The sequence below is a fragment of the Podarcis pityusensis genome, assembly GCF_964106645.2.
Source record: "Podarcis pityusensis genome assembly, chromosome: 5".
Classification (NCBI taxonomy): Eukaryota; Metazoa; Chordata; class Lepidosauria; order Squamata; family Lacertidae; genus Podarcis; species Podarcis pityusensis.
In genome coordinates, this window is record NC_138032.1 from 53474811 (window position 1) to 53500398 (window position 25588).

At 41.8% G+C, this 25588-nt stretch overlaps 1 protein-coding gene across 1 annotated transcript in view; it reads left to right on the forward strand.

Moving 5' to 3' along the window:
• Positions 1 to 21: 21 nt before the first annotated feature.
• SEC23IP (SEC23 interacting protein) overlaps positions 22 to 25588 on the forward strand; it is a 29644-nt gene continuing 4077 nt past the window's right edge. The window contains exons 1-18 of the mRNA XM_081005200.1: positions 22 to 352; positions 3777 to 4291; positions 6117 to 6318; positions 7379 to 7572; positions 8449 to 8538; positions 8824 to 8944; positions 9729 to 9818; positions 11976 to 12117; positions 13046 to 13254; positions 13526 to 13644; positions 14029 to 14190; positions 15025 to 15120; positions 16507 to 16722; positions 17095 to 17250; positions 17744 to 17846; positions 19337 to 19522; positions 20815 to 20974; positions 25340 to 25448. Coding sequence (XP_080861326.1) covers positions 157 to 352; positions 3777 to 4291; positions 6117 to 6318; positions 7379 to 7572; positions 8449 to 8538; positions 8824 to 8944; positions 9729 to 9818; positions 11976 to 12117; positions 13046 to 13254; positions 13526 to 13644; positions 14029 to 14190; positions 15025 to 15120; positions 16507 to 16722; positions 17095 to 17250; positions 17744 to 17846; positions 19337 to 19522; positions 20815 to 20974; positions 25340 to 25421 — 3039 coding nt within the window. The 5' untranslated portion in view covers positions 22 to 156 and the 3' untranslated portion in view covers positions 25422 to 25448. The remainder of the gene's footprint in view (positions 353 to 3776; positions 4292 to 6116; positions 6319 to 7378; positions 7573 to 8448; positions 8539 to 8823; positions 8945 to 9728; positions 9819 to 11975; positions 12118 to 13045; positions 13255 to 13525; positions 13645 to 14028; positions 14191 to 15024; positions 15121 to 16506; positions 16723 to 17094; positions 17251 to 17743; positions 17847 to 19336; positions 19523 to 20814; positions 20975 to 25339; positions 25449 to 25588) is intronic.

A 25588-nucleotide genomic window follows, 5' to 3' on the forward strand; every position in this document is an offset into this window, starting at 1 on the left:
TCCGCCTCACTTCCCCCTTCTCCTCAGCGCGGGCTCGGGTTGGCGGGAGACGAGGGGGAGGCGCCGGCGCCGCCATCTTAGAGGCGGGCGGAAGGGGCCGGCCCGGCCGCCAGAGGAACCCGAGAGGCAGCCCGGAGACGTGGAAGCGCCACAGCCATGGCTACCCCGAAAGCCTCCGTGGCGGCTGGCGGCTCCTCCTCGGCTGGCGGCGGCACGAACTTGCTCTTCTCCTCGTCGGCCACCGAGTTCAATTTCACGGTTCCCTTCATCCCCGTCAGCCAAGCCCCTGCCCCTCCGCCTCCTCCAGCCGCTGCTGCCGCCACCGCCTCGGGGCCTGGTCTCCTGCCCGCAGGTAACTCGGCTTGGACATCTTCGTAGGTCCCTCCCCACCCCGCCACACACACCAGGGTTGCTTTTCTGTGGGTGGCCCGCGCCCGAGGGGCTCGTGGGCAGGTGAAAAGGCGCGCCCCTTTGTTTGCAGGTGGTGTCGCCCATCTCCCTGTTCCTCTCGCGGGGGACTCGCCAACTGGGCAGATAGGCACGGGAAGCTTGTTTGTGTGAAAGTGCTGCCTTTGGAGGGACTTGGGAGGGAAGAGGCTTGCGTGCCTCCGAAAGGAAGCCCGTGATCGAGAAGGTGTCGTGGCTTAATTCGTGCCAGACGTCGGATCCGCTAGTGGCGTCTGTGAGCCGGAAGCCTCACCGGCCAAGAGCCGCCCGCAGGTCTTTCACCAGTTGCTCTTGATGTGAATGGTTGCCTCTCAGCCTTTCCATAGGGATGTCACACAGGCTGTGGTCCTGTTCTCCCCTTCCCTATAAGCAGTGCTTTTTAATTATTATTTTAAAAAAAATGTTTAGGGGTATTCTCATTCTGACTCAAGAAAATCACCATTTTTATAGTTCACATCGGGAAAAATAAATACAGTAAATGGACAAAAGTACAAAGATTCACAAAATGTTTAGGGGTATGCGTCCCCCCGCGTCTGCCCCAGAAAAAAGCACTTCCTATAAGTTGCCAGATTCGAGCATCCAATGACTGCAGCTCATAAAAGTTTACATAACAATGAACCAGTAGGTCTTTTAAGGAGCCGCTCTGCTTCCCATTGGGTGATGACAACGAATTTGGGGGTGAGGTGGAGGAAGGGCATTCCCAGTTAATAAGTATTGTTTCCAGACTGAGTTGGGCATTTGTATATACTTTTTATTGAAACAAAGGATTGGAAGGCACAGGCATGTTATGGTGGTGATTCGTGGCTGGGAGAACTTGTTGATGACGGGGCTTTGGGGAAGGGAGTAGATTATGGAGGGTCTGTAACACTGAGAAGCATGGGAGAATAGCACAGAGATGTATGGAGATTAGCCTCCAAATCTGATGCCTGGGAAGTTGTTAATATAACATCAGGTTTGTTTTTTTAAAAAAGGACCTAAGAGGGATCCTGGAAATTATAGGCTATAGCATCGCAAACTAGTATTGCTAAAGATGAAATAACTAAGTATATAAAAGAAAGAACCTTGCTGAAGGAGAACTAACATGGCTTCTGCAAGGGTAAGTCCTGGCTCACTTGTCAACCTTGGCCCTTGGGGAATGGGAGTGGGGAAAGGATCCAGTCTGTTGGCTGGATTCAGTTCCCTATCCCTATCTTATAGTGGTGAGGCATTTCCTAGGGGCAACATTTTTGGAGAGAATACTAGGTAGATCTTGAATTAGGCTAGCTACATCCTTAATGACTCTGCTGTACTAACAGGCGGGTTAGAGGATAACACTCTTAACACTGATTGTGGCCACTGTTACTTGGTGCATGGCTGCTGAGTGTATACTGTGTTGTCCTGTAATATTTAGTTTTAGGACTACGTTTTTTGCTGATAACTATGCATGATAAATGCAGATACTGAACACACATGGTAACAGGCAAACTTGCCTGTTTACATGTGCAGATCAAGTTCATGCTAAAAGAGCATTAAAGAGAATATAATTGCTTATGCTGAATTTTGGGGAATGTTTGTCACTGGGTGTTTTCAAACTCCTCCAGAGAGTTGTAGTTCTTTGTAAAAACAATAACAAGCTCTGTGCTTCGTTAATCCCTCAGGCTGGATTCTTGATTATCTTGTCAGTGTGGGAGCCCTGGCATCCACTTTCATTTTGCCTATTCCACTGGATTACAGGTAGATTTTATGCTGTGGCTGCCTTCCATTTTGGCAGCGTTCTAAAATCCAGCAGCTCATGCTACACAGCCAGTCCTCACTACTTTTTGTTTGTGCTTAATAGCTTTTTAGAGTAGGGTTTGTTTATTTGCATGTTTTGTTCTTTTCATCTTGTGCTTATTGAAGATGATGTGACTACCTTTGATGATAAAACATTTGCTGGTGTGAACTAGGCAGAAGTCCTACCTTTTCTGTTCTTCTAATAGGGTAAAAATGTGGATTGTGATTTCCCCCCAAACCTCTTAGGAAAAGCAAAATGCTTCATCTTACACATTGCTACAGTGGTTCCTTGGTTTAAGAACAGCTTAGTTTAGGAACAACTCGGATTAAGAACGCTGCAAACCCAGAAGTAGGTGTTTTGGTTTGTGAACTTTGCCTTGGAATAAGAACATGTTTTCCCCTATGGGAAAGCATGCCTTGGTTTAAGAATGCTTTGGTTTAAGAACGGACTTCCGGAACTGGTTAAGTTCGTAAACCAAGGTTCCACTGTATAGACATTGATATGTGCATTTCAGAGGCCTTTGGAAGCTTGGATTCCCTTTTGGGTAGTGCGAGAGATTGCAAATGAAGGTTATGTTATAGCTAATTATGTTTGGGAATAATCTGCATTTTATGCTAGCAATGTCATTTGAAAATTCTAGGCTTATGTAAGAGGAAGTAGTTCAAAAAATAGTATTTGCTCTAAATGTGTTCATGTCTAAATGTGACAGTAGTGTAAAAGACAGAATAGCAAGACATATTAAAGAGCGGAAATAAAATAACAACACTGCAATGTTTGACAACCTGCTTTGAAGTCTCTCATTATTTGTTACTATTTGAAGTAATTTTCAAAAGAAAAGTATACAATTTATCCAGGGGGAAGGATGAAAGCACAGTTCTAAAGAACTGAGTTAAATGTCTGGGCAATTAAAATTCATCTGCAGGTACAGGCAATATATATATATATATATATGGGGATGCACATTGACAGTGTGCATTCCTGCATGTATCCCAAATTGGCAGGCTCTCTGAATCACACCACACTGTTAACAAACACCTGTGAGAAATGTTAAAAGCACAATGCACTCAGAATGTGTTATTTAAAAAAATGTATATATTCCTATTCAGTAAACATGTATCTAAATAAAGTGTTTTCACAGTGCTTCCAAAAAATGTTGACTCATGATTTGTAAATATCAGAATGGAAAGAGTCCAGGGGCTGGAATGTCACCACTGAGAATACATCTCTTAGTGTGGTATGCAAACCACTTGAAAGCGTGTCTCAGAAGGTTCTTTTAAGTAATGATGTATGCATAAGCCTTACACACATTAAAACCACTAGTGAGTTAGTTGGCCAAGTGATTTTGTCAATTTAATAGGTGATTCAAAACTCTGCTTTTGGAACTGAAACCAGAAAACCTTCATACAAGGAAAAGTCTCAGTTCTCCAAGATAATGTGCTGCAGTGAACAAGAAAGGAACGGGACTGGATAAATTTTCCTATTTGGGGGGGGAAATGTTTAAAACAGGCAGTACTACCAATAGTTTCTCCACATAAGCTTCCCTTTCTTTCAATAATCCTTGTATCCTTTGTTGTAGACGATACGACTGATGTTGGTGAAGAAGACAGCTTCCTGGGGCAGACCTCTGCAAATCCTAACCCCCCGCCAACTTTCAGTTATTTCTCCCAAGTTCCTAGCAGCAGTGATCCCTTTGGAAGCATTGGGCAGCCATCCTTAGGCGCAACATCCCCACCCCAAGCTGGAACATCTGTTTTCTCTAAGACTTCAGCTTCTCTCCCACTTCTGCCTGGATCACAAGATGGGCCAAATGCTTTCTCAGCTCCTCTTTCCAAATCACAGCCTTTTAATGCGCCACCTGCTTCAGGAATTGGTTCATACACTGGTCCTCCACCAGCTGGCTTCTCAACTCCTCCTCATGCCATATCGCAGCAAGGCTACAACCCATATCGCCATACTACTTTAAGCAGTAGAGCTAATCCTTACATCACTCCACCACAACTTCAACAGACACAAACACCCACCCAGAACGTTCAGCCTCCAGCCTCTGTACCACCTATGCACATGTATGCGACTCCAGGGACATTGCCACCGGTACGGAAAGTGATTTTTAGCTTTTGGGATTGGTATAAAACTTTTAAGGGTCTTCTCGTGACCTAGCTTGCCCTGCCCTGCATCTTCCAGCACCTCCATTAGTTCAAAGTAGTAATTACTAAATTCAGGGGGAGGGAAAGAGAATTGGAAAATATTGAACAGTTGATAGACAAAACAAGAAATGGCAGTATTTTAAAGCATTAATTTAGTATGATGAACAATGAGAGTTATGCTACAAAAGCTTCCTTTTGGAACCCTCTAGAGTCTAGACATTCCCTGAAACTTTACAGAACACTGCCAGATCCCAGGGCAAAGATAAAATAGGTAAATAAGATTGTTCTTGATTATATGGAATATTCTTAATTTTTGTTAATAAAATCACTTCTAGACTGCTTTTCATTGAAAAAGTAGAAATAAAGTACTGTATTTTTTGCTCTATAGGATGCACCAGACCATAGGACGCACCGGACCATAGGAGGGGGAGAACAGGCCAAAAAAAAAATTAATTCTTGTTCTACCCCTCTAAAACAAGGTGCGTTCAAGATGCATTCACCCAAAGCCTCCGGAGTTACCGCTGTGCTCTGGAGGCTTCAGGTGGCTACCTTGGAAGCCTGGAGAGCGAGAGGGGTCAGTGCTCACTGATCCCTCTCACTCTCCAGGCTTCAGTGAAGGCAACCCGAAGCCTCTGGAGCATGGCGGGAGTTCCCGCTGGGCTCCGGAGGCTTCAGGTTCCTTTCGACCTGCTCTTTGGGGCTGGCGGGGGGAAGCGTTGCTTTCCCCCACCACCTGCCCCAAAGAGCAGGTTGGGGAACAGTGCAAAGGCTGCGCGCAGCCTTGCCACTGCCCCCCGAGCTTGTGGGGCTGCTTTCCCCCACCGCTAGCCCCAAAGAGCAGGTTGGGGAACAGTGCATAGGCTGCGCGCAGCCTTGCCGCTGCCCCCCGAGCCGGTGGGGCTGGCGGTGGGGGGAAGCGCTGCTTTCCCCCACCGCCAGCCTCAAAGATCCCTGAAGCCTTTGGAGCGCAGCGGGACCTTGCGCTGCGCTCCAAAGGCTTCGGGTTCCTTTCGCTGACCCAAAGCCTTTGGAGCGCAGCGCGAGTTCCCACTGCACTCCAAAGGTTTGACGCTTTGGGGACAGTGTTTGTAGCCTCCGCAGGGCAGCGGGGTGAAGGCACCCCACTGCCCTGTGGAGGCTTTGCGCAGCCAACCCCAAGCTAGAACAGCGAGACGGAGCGCTGCGCAGCGCTCCATCTCCCTGTTCTGGCTTTGGGCTTAGCTGCACAGCCTGCATTCGCTCTATAGGACGCACACACATTTCCCCTTAATTTTTGGAGGGGGAAAAGTGCATCCTATAGAGCGAAAAATACGGTAATGTATCTATAAAACAGCACCACTATAGTACCAGAATAATTGCGAACTGGCATCAGCCATCAGGGAAGAGAGTACTGATGATATTTAAGCAAATCAAATGATAGACATTAGAAAAGATTTGACCCAAATATTTGACCCAAACATGTGCACACATACAGACACAAATTAGGTTTTGCATTAAACTTGATAACTTGGAAACCTACACTGAATTGGATGCTGATAGAGGGCTTTGGAGAAGGTACCTCACTCTGAATCAAGCTTGTGTTTAATGACATAGTAATCAAATGTATGGAATGAAGAATCTCAGGATCATTTTGTTGGATCTGACTAATTATAGAATTTAATAAATGATAATAATGTACATGATCAATGTAATCTGGAGGGCAGTGGATGTTGTGTTTATAATAACCCTTTAAAATTGAGAATTGTATATATTTAAACTGGTTTCATTTTCAGTTTTCTTCGCCTCAGTCAGCATTGCCGCCTGTGGCTCCCATGTCAGCAGGCCCTTTGGTGAAAGCACCTCCCATCTTACTACATAACCAATACGAGCCAGTTCAGCCCCATTGGTTTTATTGCAAGGAGGTGGAAAACAAGGAGCTATGGATGCCATTCAGTATCCTAGATTCTACAACACTAGAGGAAGTTTATAACTCTGGTAAGGCCTCTGCGCTTTTCATTTATGTGATGGCTTTTTGGCTTTGAAAATAAAGATGACTAACAAATTACTGATGATTTACAATGAGAAGGCAGAAATACTAACCCGTCCCAATCTAGTACCCTCCAGACATTTTGGTCTGCAACTCCAATCAGCTGCAGACAGCATTACCAGTGTTCAGTCCAAAACATCTGAAGGCACCAGGCGGAAGAAGACTTCTGTATACATTTGCATATATTTACATATTCTTATGCTGGTGTTTCTTAAATGGGAACGTGATATATGTTCAGTTCCACATTCAGATTTCAGATTGACTTTTGTGTATAAATCCCATGTCCTGATTTTGTTTTCATAGGCAGCTCTTTGTTTCATTCATCTTGGCAACTTCTATGTGAGCAATTAGAAAGGCATAGTTTGCTGGTAGCCAGTTCACAGAATTGTAGAAATGGAAGATACCCCAACTAGGGTAATCTAGTCCAAACCCCTGGGATGCAAGAATCACAACTAAATAATCCCTGAGAGATTGTCATCCAATCTCCTTTTAAAAAACCTCCAATGAAGGAGAGTCCCCCACCTCCTGATGGGAGTCCATTCCATTGCCATACAGCTCTTAACTGTCATAAAGTCATTCCTAATGTTGAATCAGAATCTTGTTTCTTGTAATTGCAATCCATTGGTTTGGGTCTTCCCTCGGAGTAGCAGAAAACAAGCTTGCTCCATCTTCCAGGCAGCAGCCCTTCAGATATTTGAAGATGACAATCATATCACAGAATTATTGCCTGTGAGAATGCTTGTGTATGTTGTATACTGCCTACATTCAGATCCACACCAGTGAACATAGTGAAACAACTGGAGAAAGAGACATGCAGTGACAAGTCTAGAAATCTTTCAAAAGTGCCAAGATTCCCAGTAACACATTTGGTTTGACCTCTCTGTTTCATTGTTCTAATATAAAATTTGAAGAGAAGGAAAAGTGAATATTTCCTTCTTGTTTCTAAATATGCGTAAGTTTATCAGTTGAAGGATTCCAAGCTAATAAAACATTTTTTAATGTTTCTAGTGCAACCTGATCCAGAGAATGTTGTCCTGAGTACTGACGGAGGACGTTATGATGTTTATCTCTATGACCGAGTGAGGAAAGCTGTATATTGGGAAGAAGAGCCATCTGAAGTGAGAAGATGTACTTGGTTTTATAAGGGAGATCAAGACAGCAGGTTTATTCCTTACACTGAGGATTTCAGCGAAAAGCTAGAGGTGAGTGTTCTTAAATTGGCTGAATAATAAATGTGTGTGATGTCTTACTGAAAATTGGAATTTGAAAGGGCTCAGATTTTATGGGAAGATAAAAAATACTCACTGTGGAGTGTTGATAAAATGTGGAAGAAATCCCGGTCTGTATTATTGCTATTGTTACTGCTGGTGGTGGTGTACAATGACCAACATTATTATTATTATTTTGCATCTGAAATACTGTTGTAAGATCAGTGAAGTGTGCTTCATCCACATGGTCCTGGTTATTCACTGATATTTCTAATAAACATAAAGGAGGTTAGGGTGTTCTGCACTACTGCTATTTGTCTTTAAATGGGGTAAATTGAACTTTATGTTGATGCTCAACCTACTCTGAGATTCAGCTTCAGAGTAGCAGAATATCTAAGGCCGGGGGGGAAACATATATATATATTCCTTTTGCTCCTACTCTGTATTTTAAAATGCAGGCCAACTTGGGATTTTGGGTTAGCAGGCAGGCTAGAAAAACACTGAATAAGTACATGGAAACAGTAATGTACACAGTGACATTCAGCATTGTTTGAATAGATTTCTGCTCATGTGTTATGACTTCCATCTCCTCCCCTCCCCTCTGTGCCCCCACCACATGCCCCACCCCAAAATCTCTACTGGCAGCAAGCTGGAGGGATCCTCCAGAGGAGGTTTCAAGGACATGAGGGACTACAGAGGGGATCAGAGGATGGGGAAGTTCTGTTGTGCAAGCTAAATTCAAAATATTGGAGTTTTGATACTACAGGATTGTCAATAAATGAATGTGGTATAAGCTGTTTATGGCACTGTCCTTTGACATGACATCTTGATGCTTAGTTTATGATTTTGCAAAACTGTTTTCCCCCCCAGGCAGAGTATAAGAAAGCTGTTACCACAAATCAGTGGCATCGGCGACTGGAATTTCCAGGTGGAGAAACTATTGTTATGCATAATCCTAAGGTAATAAGAATTTTTATTGCACAATAGCATTGCATGTGTGGTTAGAGCAGTATGTGAAACTCAGCGTAACTTGAGCTTCTGTTCACGGAAGGTGCCTGCCTCCACTTCTAATTTCTCACAGTCTCTTCCTCAGTGCCACAACTGATCCCACTCTGCAGGATCTCCTGACCCTTGGGGGCTAGAGATGCAGAAGAGTCATTCTCCACCCACCCTGTTCCTTGAATGCACCTGTGGTTGTAACCCCAAGGGTTTAAATGTAGTGTGTTGTCCACTGATTTTTTTCAGGTTATAGTTCAGTTCCAGCCTTCTGCAATACCAGATGAATGGGGCACCATACAAGATGGGCAGACTAGGCCAAGAGTGGTAAAACGTGGAATTGATGAGGATCATGAGGAAATTCCAGATGGTGAGTGGTTTAGGACAGAGGGCTCTCATATTAGCTTATTCCCCCCCCCCCCCTTAATAAATAATGGCGTAGAATGTGGGCCATACGTTTTCCATGCCCTAAGTGTAGCAGAGTTTGTTGGACTTTTCTGATTTGGTTGACTTTGCCAGCAAGGGGCCTAATGAGGTAGTTCCATGGAGATAAATTCAGGTTTATTTGGGGGAGGAGAACCCTCCCATCTATTCCTTACTTCATTAATATTACAAGTTTTAAATTGCTTCCTCATCCCAAATGGCCCTCCAAGCGGTGAACAACAACAACAAAAATATGGAAATAGACAAATGCACCTTTAGAGATATGATCTGATTGCAATAAATATTTATATAAAAATCTGTCACTTTCCTGAGCTTGTTCCTTTTTTTAATTTAGCTGTGGGTCCCTGCTACCAACCTGTTTGTGTCTGTTGTGTGGGGGTGAAGAGGGAACATGGGAATCTTCCGCCTCTATGCAGTTAACAGTGTAGTTTGCTGGCAAGTTGTGCTGTAGTTCAGGTCCTGCTCTGGAAGCCAATTGGCCATGCTGGTTGGTTTCTTGTGGCAAGGCCTCAGACTGGATTGGAGGGAAAGCATTTAATACATGGTTAGGAAGCCTTAGGCTCTTCAGATGTTGCTTAAGTCCATGTCCCATCAAACCCATTTGGCATGGTCAGAAATGATGGGAGTTCTATTCCAGAAACAAAAAGAGGGCGAGAGATTCCCAATTGCTATTTAATGAAAGCTGTTGCTATTTCTTTTCACTTTTATAGGTGAGGTGTCTCAAATCGATCATCTAGTATTCATGGTCCACGGCATTGGCCCTGTCTGTGATCTGCGATTCAGAAGCATCGTTGAATGTGGTGTGTGTTTAGACCGTGTGTACGCAGGAGTTTATTTTGCTGATATCTTATTGTGTCCTACTTGCTTACTCTTGTCAGCATTTATATATTATTGATAAGTTACGTTATTGTTGATTAATGCAGGAGTGGGGAACATCAACCATGGGGGTTCAATACAGGCCTCCAGGTTTCTCTGTCTGGCCCTAGGGGTACCCAACCCCGTTCTGCCACCTCCCCAACCTGCTCCTCAGCAGCTGTGTTCCACACCATTCTGCAGTGTGTCCTTGAACTGATAATACCTATTGCTTTGCTTGGATATGGGTATGGAGATGTTAGGATTAGAGTCCCCCATTTCCTGGCTCAATGGTTAATTAGCAGAGTCGCAGACCTCTTGCTGTAGCTTGCACTCCAATAAAAAACAGAAGAGTCATTAGTAATAATTTACTAAAAATAATTTACTAATGCATGAATCTTGTAGTTCTTTGTCAAAGCCTTGACAAGGTGCATCTTGAGCAAAAAAAGCAGTTCATATAAAATCCAACACTATACAAGAATACACTGAGAGTGAGAAAGAAAGAATCCAGGCAGAGAGATAGAGAATCGAAAGTAAAATGAAACTGCTCGCTGGGTAGCTGATGTTTGTTCCCAGTGACCTTGAAGTGAGATGTAGTCAAAACAATATCCAGCTTGCTTCTTCGCAGAAATGAAAAGTGCCGACCAGCTAGAATTCCGCACAGAATGTTCCAGCTTCAGCTTCTGCACATACAAAGAATATGCTAGAAAAAAACTTCTGTTTACTTTGATAAACTGGAAATAGTTTCTGTACCTGAGAAACACCATTAACCCTGGCAGGAGATATATGTGTGTAGAAACTTTTATGTGGCAGTAATGTAGCCTACTGTTCAAAGGCAAGTGTTGCCTTCACTTTCCTACACACCTTGTGCCATTCACCCCACCTATTTTTGCCCCTCACCTTGCCCACCTTTGGCATGTGCCCCCTAGAAGGGGGAGTGTCTAGAAGGGAATTTGTCTGTTATCCTGAAAAAGATTCCCCACCTTTGCCATAGGAGCATATAATCATGGGTCCATAGGCTTTTATGGCACACCACCTATTAGATATCATGTATCAAGGATGCTTCCCAGCTGCAGAATGCACATGGCAGGTAGTGAAGTATTTATGTCAAAGGTAACACTTCCAGTCACTTCTACAGCTCTGAATATCTATACACATCAGTCTAATGGTGAGGCAGTTATTCCCCTGCCAAATTGCAGCAACCCTCCACCAGTTTATGTACCTCCCTTTGATAGGCTATGTGCACTTAGCTTAGGACTGCGCCTGCGTGGAAACTTTCTCAGTTTCCTCAAGGTTCTGGGAGACAGTGGTGCAGGAGAGGGCAGAGAAGCACCCAGCTCTTCTCTTGCCTCTTCCTCCTCTTCTGACTCATCCTGTTCTCTACCCTCCAGCTCTGAAGCTTCCTCTGCCTCTGATTCTTGCCTCCTGGCCAGTACAGGCCCCCACAAAACACTGCCCCCCCTCTCCTGAGTCAGACTCCAGCCCCCTGCCCACATTGCATCAGTGGCTTGCCAGTCCCTGACATCATGTGGAAACAGCTTTCAATCACTCCAATGGATGCTGCATCAAAATATCCTTTTAAAACTGAATTAAAAATATATTTGGATGGAAGGGGAAATGAAAAGATGTACTGTTGTTTTCTTTCTGAAGGGAAGGACATGTTTACTACATAGGTAGATTATCCAGTGGTCAGTGAGGGGAAAACAGCATTATTTAGTTTTGTTGATGTAATTATTTTGTAAATAGAAGGAATGACAACCCCTTCATCAGAAGGAAAGAATACAAGAATTACTTCTGCAGCCTTTTCCCAGTGTGGCTTTCTAATGTTTAAATGGGTATCACTTCAAAGTCATATGAGATTTTAAAAGCAAAATCAGACTGAAACAATGTGAAACTTTAGCTCTGTCTAATTAATGACTTAGTTTTTGATTTGTACTGTTTTACAAATTTACACTTATTTATACAGTTTATGAAATGGAAAGTTTTGATTAGATTAGCAAGACTTCAAAAGTGTAAAGAACTGTTGGAAAATATATTTGAACACACGTAATGGGTATCAATTTGTGCAGTTACCATTAACCTCTTCTTTTCTTCCATTTTTAAAGTTGATGATTTTCGGACAGTGTCTCTGAAATTGTTGCAGTCGCATTTTAGAAAGTCAGTAGAAGAGCTTAAAGTGAGCAGGGTCGAGTTCCTGCCAGTTCACTGGCATAGTACTCTGCATGGAGATGCAACCGGAGTGGATAGGTAGGTCTAAAATACTGAAGTACCAAAACACAGTTATTCTCCAAACTTCTAATCTGTTTCAGCAGGGCTAGCTTGTTGTTTGATCATTGATCACTGTCCCAGAGATGAGCTGCTGAGACAATAATGTGATAGAATGTTTTAACTGAAAACTGCTCAAATGTGTATTGCAGGTTGAGAATGAATTGCCACAAGCTGAATAGTCCTATAACCCTCACTATAACTTGTCTCATTAAATTAAAAGAGATCATTGAATCTGGTTTAGCGGATGCTATTAAAAGTGATCATAACGTAATTGTGTTAAGAGTTATGTGGCTTATCATAATGGAAACAAGCCAAAGGCAGCCTTGGACTTGCACTCTTTTTTGGTGCAGCTACAATAAGATCAGAAGCATTTGGTTCTGTTATTGATTAGTCACAGTTTAATGTTACATCCAACAGCAGCGTCATGAGGGGCGGTGCTCTCTGGCCAACCGGCTGGCTGGCTGGAGCGCAACTTCCTTTGATGCTGCTGCATGAGGGAAACACTCCCTACCTGCACGCAGGAAATGATCTAGGGAGTGTTTCCTGCCTGCAGCTGCGTGGGAGAAGGGGCTCAACAACTCTGGGCCATCTCCCCTCATTAAAATTGAGTCCCCCAAAATAGGGGGGATCTTATACACGAAGGCATTTAGTAGAGTGAAAAGTACAGTACTATATAGGGCAGACTCTATATGAATGGTAGGGCCTGTATCCAGCAGTGTTGCTCAGCTGACTGTACGGCTTATGTTAGTGGAACAGGGAGGGAAGCACTGCACCCCAAATCTGCTCTGGAGGTTGGAGGACCTTGACTGTAACTAATAGCTATTGGGATCATCCTGTTTTTAGCTAAGCTCTTTAGTCATGTAATGAAAATGACTTGGCTATTAATCTATTAATTTTGTGTTCCCAGGAATATTAAAAAAATAACTTTGCCGACCATTGGACGTCTTCGTCATTTCACCAACGAGACTCTGCTTGACATACTGTTTTACAGTAGCCCCACCTACTGTCAAACGATTGTGGATAAAGTAGGACTGGAAATGAACCGTCTCTATGCACTTTTCAAGAGCAGAAACCCTGAATTTAAAGGAGGAATCTCTGTTGCTGGTCATAGTTTGGGTAATGCTACAACTTAAAAATGATAAGCTTTTTCAACAAAAAGCTATTTTTAAAAATTCCACAGTTCTTGAGAGATGTTGTCCAATGTTTGGTTTTGTGACTGCTTGGGCACACCATTGCTGTAATCTGGTTTGCATGCACGAAACACCTCTAGGTCATCTGAAACTCTAAATATGTTTGAGAGAACAGATCAAGAGGTCAGCATACGTCTTTCTATTTAAGTTTGGACAAGATTAATGCTATCCTGAAACATCTTGTTTTGCTTCTCCAGGTTCGTTAATATTATTTGATATCCTGTCCAACCAGAAAGATTGGACTTCCACGGTTAATTCTGTGGCTTCTGTCGCTGCCAATGGTATTGGGAAGGATGCGGCTGAATATGATCAGCAGGTATTTGTGCTAAAAAGCAATTGTTCGTTAAGACTTGTGTGGCTGGGTCTTTTAACTGTTTAAACCATCTTCAAAACACTGGAAATATACAGCCTGTCTACATACTCTGTCTACATACTTTACGGGCTGCCTTTTGCATGTGGCAACTGCCTGCAAAATAAAGATCCCTGGAAGATCGGGGGTTTTGGGTAGGGTATCTGCTGCAGAAGTTACTCTGCCCAGGGAAGCTGTCAAGAGTGATGCATAACGGGCAGGCCTCTTATTCACTGCAATAATAACCTGAATAAGGCTATTGCTTAGTTACATTTCCCTGGATATACGTTTGACTTCCACGTACTGTTAGGAATTGGTTTTTTTATCACAAATATTTTTCTTTCTTTCAAGATGACAGTAGAGTCTAATTCTGCTGGTTCTGTACATTCTCTTTCCAACGATGAGCATGATGTGGAGGACGATATTCCAACCTTGCAAAGAACCCTGGAAATGCTTAGCTTGTCTGAGTACATCAGCACATTTGAAAAGGAGAAGATTGACACAGAGTCTCTGGTATTTACATTAGCACGGGGAGGTAGCAAGTTAAAATGGACTTCCGACTAATTTTACAAAAGATGGAAATGTGTAATCTAGGGGTGGGCAACCTTAACCTTATTTCATGCGGTCCTTTCCCTAATTTCATGCGGGTGGTAAGGATGTAGTGGCAGAAAGAGGGGGGGGAGGGAGCACCCTACTTTTAGCTCTCCCTGGCCACCACTAGCATGTGGCAAAATTATCCCTGAGGGAATGCAGCCCTTGACAGAAGAAAGGTTCCCCATCCTGATATAATGGTTTTAGCATAACACACCCACCCCAGATACGTAAAAATAAAAATACATTGTGTCAGAAGACGGGGTCACACACCCATACCTATACATGCTTTGCAAGAAAGAGTGGAGGGGTTTGCAACATAAACCTGTACCTTAGAAAAAATTACGAGCATCCAGTCTAAACTATAGGTCTGTAGCGATTTTTATTTTTATATAATAACTTCCATGTGTATGGCACTTTCAGGGATCATTTCTATAGTTTGTAACTATAGGAGAATGTGAGATTAGAAGCCTGCTGTACTTACAGTCTGGAATTAAGATCAAGGGAGGGAAATGGAGGCATATCTAAATGAATGAACTATATGCTATTATTTAAGTTACAGATATTTAGGCTTAGTTAAATGAGTATATTTGGACATGTATTGCACTATTTACTTTGCCTGAAATAGTTAGAATTTGTGGTTCCAGAATTTTGTTTGTTGGAGATCTCTCTTTTACTAAAATATGCAAATATAAACTGTGTTCTTAAAAAGTGAGTAAGTAAACCTTGATATATTTATATATATTTACAAAACAGCTGATGTGTACGATTGATGATCTGAAGGAAATGGGAATACCTCTTGGGCCGCGAAAGAAGATAGCAAACTTTGTAAAAGACAGAGCGGCCAAACAGGTAGGGAATGATTGCTTTGCAAGCCAGAACTATGGCAGTAACATTTCAGTGTAATAGAGCTGCTCAAAGAATTACAAAATAGGCATGGTGAGAGTTGGATAAGAAAGAGTTGGTCAAAGTAGAATAATACAGACAGGCACGTTGTACTTCCCAGAAAGCTTAATACGTACATAATATGTACACAAAGCAAAAGGAAATAGTAGTTGAAAGGAAAGAGTAACAAGAGTTGCAAAGTTTTATTTTACAAAACTATTAGAAAAGAATACAATGTAAGCTTGATATTGTAGCATCTCCAAAATACTCCACAATCAATACCTGATTCACACATTAAATACTTCCATTGAGAAGTACACATACTTATTTAAAACTGACTACAATTTAAATACTATGAATTTTAGTACTGGTCGCATCCAGCTGAATAACCACCATGTATCGTACCGTATTGGCCCAAATATAAGCCATACTTTTTTTCCAAATTTCGACCGTGAAAAGTTAAAGTGCTGCTTAGATTCTCCACCTTACAAAAATTGGCTTTTACGATATCGCTGCTGAAACAGACGTAAGGTAAAATTGAACGGGTGTGAATGCCTGCAGAATTTTAAGGAAGTGGCTTATATTCAGGTATTGTCTTTTTTTCTCCCCCCCCCCCATGAATTTTAAAGGTGAGGCTTATATTTGGGTGTGGTTTATATTCGGGCCAATATGGTAGTTCTTTAATGTGAAATGTTGTGTTGAGTCAAGAGAGCCATACAGGGCATGAGATCTAGCCTCATGACTTGCTTTTCCTGAGTTGTGTAGAGTGGCTTGAGCCATAGATTAGCTGATTTTTAAAAAAGCAGAATCTAGCGCAAATGGATCATATTATTTCAGCGCTTAAAGATCTTACTAGGCTGTTAGTTTGTTTCTGAATGCAGTCCAAAGTGTTTGTTGTGAACCATCAAGTGCTGTATTCTCTGAGGGCCAGAAGATCTGAAGAACGTTCTGCTCCTATGTGGCTATGAAGGCAGGGCCTCCTGTGTTGCAGCACCCAGACTGTGATACTCCCTCCGCATGGCTATTTGTTTTTGCTTCCTGTTAAGCACCATTTGAACACTATGCCAAGCTTTTAGTGGGATTTGACTGATATGGACCTAATTGACTTGTAATGTTATATAGACTTCTTGAGGTTTATTTCTTATTTTGCCTTGTATGCTGCCTCGGGCACTAAAGTTGGAATATAAATATTTTAAAATGAATGAATGTTAAAAGGTGATTTGAGTGAGTTAAGACTTGGTTGAATACAATAATACAATACAATAATTAAACTAAATAGAACATAGCGGGGGGTGGTTTCTTCCCCCCTCCTCCAAAGCTCCTCCAAAGCTTTTGAAATCTTTGCATCAATAGGAACAGAGAAAAGCAGCATTGGAGAAAAAGGCAGCAGTTGAAGCCATGATGCGGACCCAGGAAGAAGCTGCGCAGGCAGCAAAGAAAGTGGTCAGTTTTGCTTCACCTTCAGAATCTGGTATGCTCCAGGATCCATCCAAGAAAAGGCTTCCAGTTGGAGCTTCAGTTTCCTCTGCCAACATAGATTATGAATATTTTGAAGTGGGCACTGGTCAGGTAAGTTTTATGCAAGTTAAAATAGTCCTCACTGATGGAACTGTCTTTTTTTGACACATACCCCATTCACAGAACTGGTGCTATGATGATGGGGTCATATGTTATGGAAGCGGTGGGATCCTGGCCCAGAGAATGGAGTAAGGGCACATGATTCACTTCAGTTGTGGAAGTATACAAGTGCATACACTTTGTATACCATCCATTCCTCAGAAACACTGTTTTTAATAAAATATGTTTTTGCTAGGCTTGTCTTGTTAGTATCAGATGAGACCTTTGTATCTGTCTTGTGGGATACACCTGTGGCTTTCAAGTGGGCTGACTGACATATGAAGGAGGTATTAATCATCTCTTTTTTAATTCTTTGTCTTCTAGGTGTCCGTGGTATATAGTGCACTTGACTTTGAGCCAGACAATTTCTTTGCTCTGGGTTCGCCAATTGGTGTATTTCTCACTGTAAGAGGAGTGGAAAAAATCGATGAAAACTACAGGCTCCCCACTTGCAAGGGATTTTTCAACATCTATCATCCGGTTAGTGAGAAGCACAGGTTTTCAGTCACTTTCAGCGAAAGGACTATAGACTGACTATCCATTTAACACCTAATTGGATCTTTTTAAAAGCTCAGGAAAACAATTTGTTAGGCTGAAACTGATTTTTAGCACACCTTCAGGTACTTCTGTACCAATGTATATTTAGTTAAGATAATTACTTAAGCCCCATAACATACAGTAGGCCTGCAAACCAGTGGAATAGCAGTGCAGTACATATACATATCTGCTCAGTGGGGCTTACAGGCAAGTAGGTATATGACTGCAGTTTTAAGTTTGTTGCATCTCTGCACTGGATTATGGTCACACTTTTTTATTGCATCATTAAATTTTATTTAAGTATTCGTTTTAGAAATAGGTCTCCTGTGGAAAGAGCTTTTTAAGTCCCCTTCCTTAACTGGCTTTGGGGGAGGTCATGTGAGGCTCCCACAAGATTGATGTTTAGATTGATCACTGCTTTCTTTCTTGTTTCCAGCTCGATCCAGTTGCTTATAGGCTAGAACCTATGATTATTCCTGACTTGGACATAAAACCAGTTCTTGTTCCACATCATAAAGGCAGAAAAAGGCTTCATCTTGGTAAATAAAGTGTATTCATATATTTTCTAATATGGGGATCTAGTCAGAAGGCTGGATCCAGAACTGGCTCACTACTTCACAGGTCATTTTGAGAAGGTGGGCAGGACCACTCAACTGTCCATCACCTGATGTCAGGTGATTCAGTGTTCACGCTGTGTCTGCAAAGGAAGGGTAGTGAAATATTGAGGGTAGTGAAAATGCTGCCTTTTATGGTCAGAGAGCTGGCAGCATTTTTCTTATCTTTAGTCATACTTCTGTGTGACCACTAAGACTGAAGAGAAGCACCTGCTTGCTTTTTGACAGTAAAAGGTGGTGGCAGAGACAGCACAGGAACCAGCAGAGGCATCAGCTCCAACCTTTGAGATGCTTGGATCAGATAACAGATCTCCACACCTGTTGTCATATGATGTCAGGTGACTATGGTTTGCCCCAAATGGCCCCACAGGCTAATGGCCCCACAGGCCATGGGCTGGAAGTTTTCCACCATTGTTATAGATTATAATACACAAACAGAAGAAGGTTCATTCTCAGAAATAAAATTTTGCATAATTTCACTGACCATTCTGAAAGAGCAGATGTGTCATAAGGCTTTCCCCATTCACAATTTTCCCTCTCAGTTTACCATTTCCCTCTACACTGGGCCTTGCAGAACAAAAATATTTTGGGGTCTTCACATCTCTTAATATAATGGTTAAGGAGACATGGTGATCATATTCTGTTGTATCTCTTTATGAGATACACTCTTTGCAGTGCTGTGCATGTGGTGGCAGCTGTATAATCCCTATTGTTTGTAGTGAGATAATTCTCTTAATTTCTACACATGGAAAAAGTTTCAGCTGTAAAATAGTATCAACTACAGTGGTACCTCGCAAGACGAATGCCTCACAAGACGAAAAACGCGCAAGACGAAAGAGTTTTTCGGTTTTTGAGTTGCTTCGCAAGACGAATTTCCCTATGGGCTTGCTTCGCAAGACGAAAAACGAAAACGTCTTGCAAGTTTGTTTCCTTTTTCTTAAAACCGTTAATACCCTATGGGAAATCGTGCTTCGCAAGACGAAAAAACTCGCAGAACGAATTAATTTCGTCTTGCAAGGCACCACTGTACTATATTGGCCAATAAAGCGAGATGAGTGCCGCAAACCCAGAGTCGGCCATGACTGGACCTCTAATGGTCAGGGGTCCCTTTACCTTTACTGAATTGTGATAACATGGGATGCTTGAGGATATTGTCCTTGCATTTTTAATGCATTTCATTTTTTTGGTATCGGCTGCCCAAAGTACTAGTTGTTTCAAGTTCCTTTTAGAACTTCAGTACCTCTACAACCCAAATCTGTCCTGAAGGTGGCAGAATAGCTCATTTCATAGAAGCTATATTCAGTTTTTCCTCCTAAATGCGCTCTAAATAAGTTGGTGCCTGTGGAATAATGCTTGTCTTACAATTCATCATTTCTGTGGCATTTCTAATTATTGGAGAATGGTTCTTGTTTCAGAATTGAAGGACTCTCTTTCTCGAATGGGATCAGACCTGAAACAGGGTTTCATCAGCTCGTTGAAAAGTGCTTGGCAAACCCTGAATGACTTTGCACGTGCTCATACATCTTCCATTCAGCTCCAAGCAGAACTGGAGAAGGTAGCTCATCAGATAAAACAGGAAGAAGAAAAAGATGAGACAGATGGTTAGTTGTTGCATGGCTATTATATTTTCAGTAATTACTGTAAATGTTAAGTGACTGTGACGTGCCCCAGTTTTATTACCTTTGTATTAGGAAGTTAAGCTTGATGCCTTTAGGCTTGATTCAGATTCTTACCTATCATTCTGAATATCTAACCCTGTAGCCTCTGGGTAACTCCCCCAACATATAATCTTTAAATTTATTTTTACTTTGAACACTTTCTCTGAATGAGAGTTTTGTCAATAACATTTTTCACTTTGTGTCTTTTGAACTTTTGTTGGCCAAATTGCAAGCATCCCCTTGCTAGCTGTACAAACTTCACGTACAGACCACATGAAAGTGGGGTATATCTCTTGAAATGAATTGCCCTTGTAATACTGTCTCTAGATGATACTCTTCTGAGTGACCAGCAGTTTGCCAGCTTCATCCTGTCTGTGATTAATATGGCTTACCACTGTTTTCCTTGCTTTTGTCAAAGCCGCAAAAGCTTTTTGGTAACATCATAATTTGTGCTAGAGTAATCAGATGGAAATAATATATTAATATTGACAAGTACTGAAGGCCTTGATGGGTCCCGGAAACCTGATGGGAGTTTTGGCTTTTTTCTTTGATTAACAGTCCCTACTGTTCCTTGCCACAAACTGTTTTTGAACCTCCCCTCAGTTTTTAAGTGTAGTTTGTAAAATAGTATGAAGGCCTGCAGTTTGAGAAACACAACCACAGAATCCCTTTTGGTAACTGAAACAAGCCACAGAATTTAATTTGTATTTTGGAAGCTTTTTGCTTTGGCTTTTATGGCAGAATATTCTGACTGTTACTTTATTTGAGCTAATATGATGAAACACCACACAAATATTGGCTGTTGTTCTGTTATTAAATACTTTGAAAGTTTGACCTCCCGTAACTTATGCTTCTGTTTTTTACTATTAGGAATGCATAGGAGCTGCCTCGTAGTGACATACCATTGGGCCATCTTGCTGAGCAAGACCAGTGGTCAGGGATGATGGGATGCAGTTCTCTAGGGACTCAGTCAGGAGACTCTGCCAGCCCTACCTGGAGATATCGGGGGGTTGAATCCGACCTGCTTCTAAGGCAGATGCTCTACTGAGCTTACAGCCCTTCCCACATTGTGTAGATAATAGGAGGAACCCACAGCTGTAACAACCCAGACAATATTCCAACAAGCTTAAAATGGATAAAGTGTAATAGGGACTGCAGAAAGGCAGAACCAGGAATTCATTAAAGATTCAATTTACCATGTACTTTTCATGCTCTGTTTCCTTCTGCTGCCACAGAAAAGATCGTTGAAAGCCCAGATCTTTCAAAAGATGAAGACTTGGCTGTAAAAGTTGGTTTGCTAAATGGAGGACGACGTATTGATTATGTGCTACAAGAAAAACCCATAGAAAGTTTCAACGAGTATTTGTTTGCTCTACAGAGTCACTTGTGCTACTGGTAATAATATTTTATTCTAATATGACACACAGCTTCACGTTCTTTCCTGCATTTATTTTAGCTGTTTCTTTGCTAGCCTTTTTGGGACTTATATGCAGGAGCAGTGCAGGAGCGGGTGGCGAGAAGCCATCACTGGCATTGCTGCTTACCTGGGCAGGGTGGGGGTGAGGTCGGGGCCATGTGGTTGCACCGCTGAACATGCCGGATTGACAGGGTCACTCTTCCTGGTGCAACCACACGTCCCTGATCTTGCCCCCACCCTGCCTCAGCCCTATCTAGATAAGCAACAGTGATGCTGGTGTTGGGAGGGCAGCTACTTGTATTTTTGTTCTGACTGTTGCACCTGCCACACTGAGGATCAGAACATTACAGCAAATATACAACGCAGTTTGCTGCGTGTGAATACCCACACATTGGTTGCATCTTATTTTGTTCATAAGATCAGTTTTTGCACCAGATAAAAGAGTTTTTCACTATGTTTTTAGTCTGGCTTGAGTTTCTCAGGGCTAGAATAAATTTATGTACAACAGAGTTTTCTGGTCTGTGGCATAGGGCAGAAAGTGGATAGACTGGTCATTGTACCAATGTGGTCTTGTTGGTAAACCTACAAGAGTTCCCTCTGCTTGTACCAGTGCAGCATTTGCAGTCACAAAAGGTTAATGTGAAATGCCACATACTGCAGTCCAGACAAAGCACAGAATTTGCACTCTCCAGTGGAATGCTGCCCTTTGCAGGCACACCACAGGATCAGAGCTGCCTACAGCAGTGGGGTTTGGTGGAGAAAATAAGGACAAGGACTTGGTATTATTATTATTATTATTATTTATTATTATTATTATTATTATTATTATTATTATTATTACTACTACTACTGTGATTGTGCTAATATTTAACTGAAAGTCTTGTGTGCATGAGAAATATGCCTGATGTGTACCAGTAAAAGGTGCTTTTCTGGAGACAAACAAATTGTTTTTAATGGTGTGTGTGTGTGTCCAAAATATAAAGATAGTGATGGGAGTGTTTTTAAGTATGGGTTTATGTTTCTTGAGAAACAGTGCATGAGGATACTTCCTATTGAGCAGTTAGTCATTTAAAATAACCATCCAAACAGTATTTTAAAGTTTGCTCCGGAATTTTAATTGACTAGCTGGTGCAATAAAACGTATTATCCTGCTTGTTTTGCATCTGTGCGGGTTTGCTGTGGGACTAATGCTGGAATCTGTTTTGTTTGGTGTATGCCAAAAACATAGCTGTATATTGTTCTCCGTAAGGTGGCACTCTTTGGCTTCTTTTAATTAAAAAAAAATCTATTGATCAATAAATTATAACATTAGTAGGCTTCTTAAAAGTAGTTTGGTAGGAAGGGGGCAAATGATTACTTACATATAGAGCTCCACTTGTTATCCAGGTAGTAGACAAATATAACCCTTTTGTATTTGTGCAATATTTACTCTTGTTCCCTGTGATTTGCAGCATATGGTTGAACATATGCAAGGATTAATGTAGCAGACCTTTACTTTTCCTGCCCATCCCAACCTTCTCCCCCCCTTTTTGTAGGGTGTCTTATTAGGCATCAGCTCTCTAGTTTTTTTTCTTCTGAGCACAGTGCCTAGACAATTTTATAAATAACTGTAAAAGCAATAAATTAGTGAGACTTCTGTGGAGAGATAATCTAGCATTAAATGCACTGCTTTAAAGATTGCTGCTAACTGTCTTTGGAGATGTTCTTAACAACTTCTAAAAATGATATAAATCTTGAATTTTGTTTTTTTTATAAAATATTTATTGAAATTTTCAAAGTGTTACAACATAACATAAAAGCAGAAGAAAATACAAAATAAAAATAGTTAACAAAGTAGAGAAGGAAGGGAAAAAAAAAACCCCTTCCAACCATACAAATACAAATTCAAGAAAAAGAAAAAAAGACAGAAGAAAAAACAAAAATACAATTTAAGAACATTTAAAAACAAATTCATTATTCTCGAATCCTCAACTGTCATTACCTTCTTTCTTTGACCTCCTCCTCCTCCCTTTCTTTGTATCCTAGTTATTAATTATCCCAGCAAATCCTTTCCATATTTCATAATATTCTGTCATTACATTACCCTAAACAGTTTTGATCTTATCTTTCTATAAGAAATAAACCTTAAAGCTTATAACTTAAATCTTATCCTTACCAACTTCTCATAACCATAATATTCTTTCATAATTCTTTAACCATCTTTACTAAAGACGAGTAATTTCATTCCAACATTTTTCTGACATTCATCAATTTTATAAAACAGTTCTAATGGTAGAAAAAAGAAATACAAACAGATCCAATCTTCATCCAACGTCCCTTCCTCCTGGTTCCGGGTTTAGTCAGTCCTTATTATCCCATCGATCTGGCCCATTAACCTGGCAACCTTATATCCGAGGCCATCAAGTCTCTTCCATGTCCCTTTCGCAGCTCTTCTTCATATTTGTAACTGTATTTTCCCTTGTCTCCTGCTCGTGGTAACTCCAGCTTGGCAATATTTTTAACCCTTCTCGACAGATCAGCCCCTTTTCCATATTCAGCACTGAATTCCATATGGTATTTAAAAGCATGTTTCAAAGACCCTCCAAAATTAAGAGCCCCCACAATCCCAAACATCTCACGGCCCATTGCCAGATTTGAAAAGTCCAAACATCCCAGCATAGGGGGGTCAATCCAGCCCCCCATTTCCAAGCCAAACCAAACTTTTTCTTTCCAAATCTGGCTTTTTCCAAGTTCATTTGTCAAATCCGAAAACTCATATTCCTGTTGGGCCTGTTCTGTCAGGACACACTCCTGATTTAATTCCTGGGTGGGCTCCACATATTTTCCCACTGTCTGTTCAAAATTTCCCACTGCGTGTTTAAAATTTCTAGTCGAAGTCGTCATCAAATTCACCTTCTCATGTAACTGTTCCAGTAGGGCATTTGTTTTGTAGAAAGCACACAACAAAGCTTCAGAATACATTGCCCTGCAAGGTCAAATGCCTATTCCCACGATTGTAGTCTGTAAACAGCTGCCAGCTCCCTGGAGTTGGTTACAGTTTCACAGTCTCCCTCTAGGGGAAAAACTTCTATTTGATCTTGCAACAAAGTTTCCCTTTTTGAGATACCTTGTCAATATTTGTTCCTTTGAAATGCGAAGGGAAACAGTGGAATCACTATGTTTCTCTTCTTTTAGCTATCTGTCAAAAACGTTTGTCTCTGGTCAATGAACTTCAAACGTCAGTCCTGACACCCCGCTCCAGGATCAGGACAGAGGAAAGTTGCTTTACTTTAAACTCACTTTAAACAGTCCAAAAAAGATCCCCCTTCTTCTCCTGCTGTCGAAGGGGGGTTCCACAATTTTAAATGATGAAATCCAATCCTTTAAAAGTGATTTTCTGAGCTCTAGTTTACGTTGTCTTTGCTTTATTCTATCTACAGAAGAACGGAAGGCTGACTTCCTGTTTAGACCTTCCCGTTCCGTACCAAATTGAAATAGATTTTTAAAATCCAATTCCTTTCTGCTCGCAAGTCCCCATCTAATGTCCAGTTGTTCAAAGTCAAAGTACTCACGGGTGCTTATTTTAGAGTCCAAATTGTCCCAGGAAAAAGGCAGCGCTCTCCGGCAACGGCTATGCAGCTTCGCTCCACGGAAATAGCAGTTGACTCACAGCACCGCGCCACTTCCCCCTCTTCACTTCGGAGCCCGTCAGTGGGTTCATTAGCGAGTTGGGGGGCGCTAAAGGTGCCCGCTGAGTCCCATGGTCACAGGCTTCATCCGCCTGTGATTTTTCAAAAGGTCCCCGCTTCGCTGTAGCGGAGAAGACCCGTTTCCCGCGGAGCTAGTCCCTCCAGTTCAGAGGGAGTCCGCCATTGCCGATGGTGCCACCCCGGAAGTCCTAAATCTTGAATTTTGTAATACAACTGCTCAGTACAGTAATCTGGGTTGTGTAGAACAGGTAGATCGATTTAAATCAATGCTATTTAGGCTATGCTCATCTGAGGGTGGAAAAGACCTGCTTCACCCACAGAGCTCAATGAGTGTGCTAAAGGAATCTATATTTTTATTGCACTTGTGACAGTACAGTGTTAGGCACTGCTGGATGATGTGTTGGACTGTAAAGTAACATGCAGGTTGTTGAGGAAACCAGGCTGCCAGCAACAGATTGCTTGTGAGGTATGGGAGGAATGGTGTTGAGAAGCAATAAAAGGAACAAATGAAAGCATCACAGTGGCAAACTTTCAGTCAGCAAGATTACATATTTAGGTATTTGTGTCTGCTGCACTTGGAAAAAAAAATGCTGAATAGCAAAAAGGTTTCAAGCAGGCAATTATTGGGCAATCAGCAAGTATTTTTATTTGCAGGGAATCAGAAGACACCGCTTTGCTTCTCCTGAAAGAAATATATAGAACTATGAATGTTTGTCCTGAACAGCCGCAACATTGATGTATGGATACCCATCATTCAGAATTTGTAAGTAATCCTCAATATAAACGCAGCACAGGTTGTCCCTACTTGAGAGTACAACTCTCCTTTTGTAGAATAGGGAAGTGATGAGAGCTCCTATTGATGTGAGAATGTTAAATGGCTGAAACTTAGAGACTTTGTTCCCT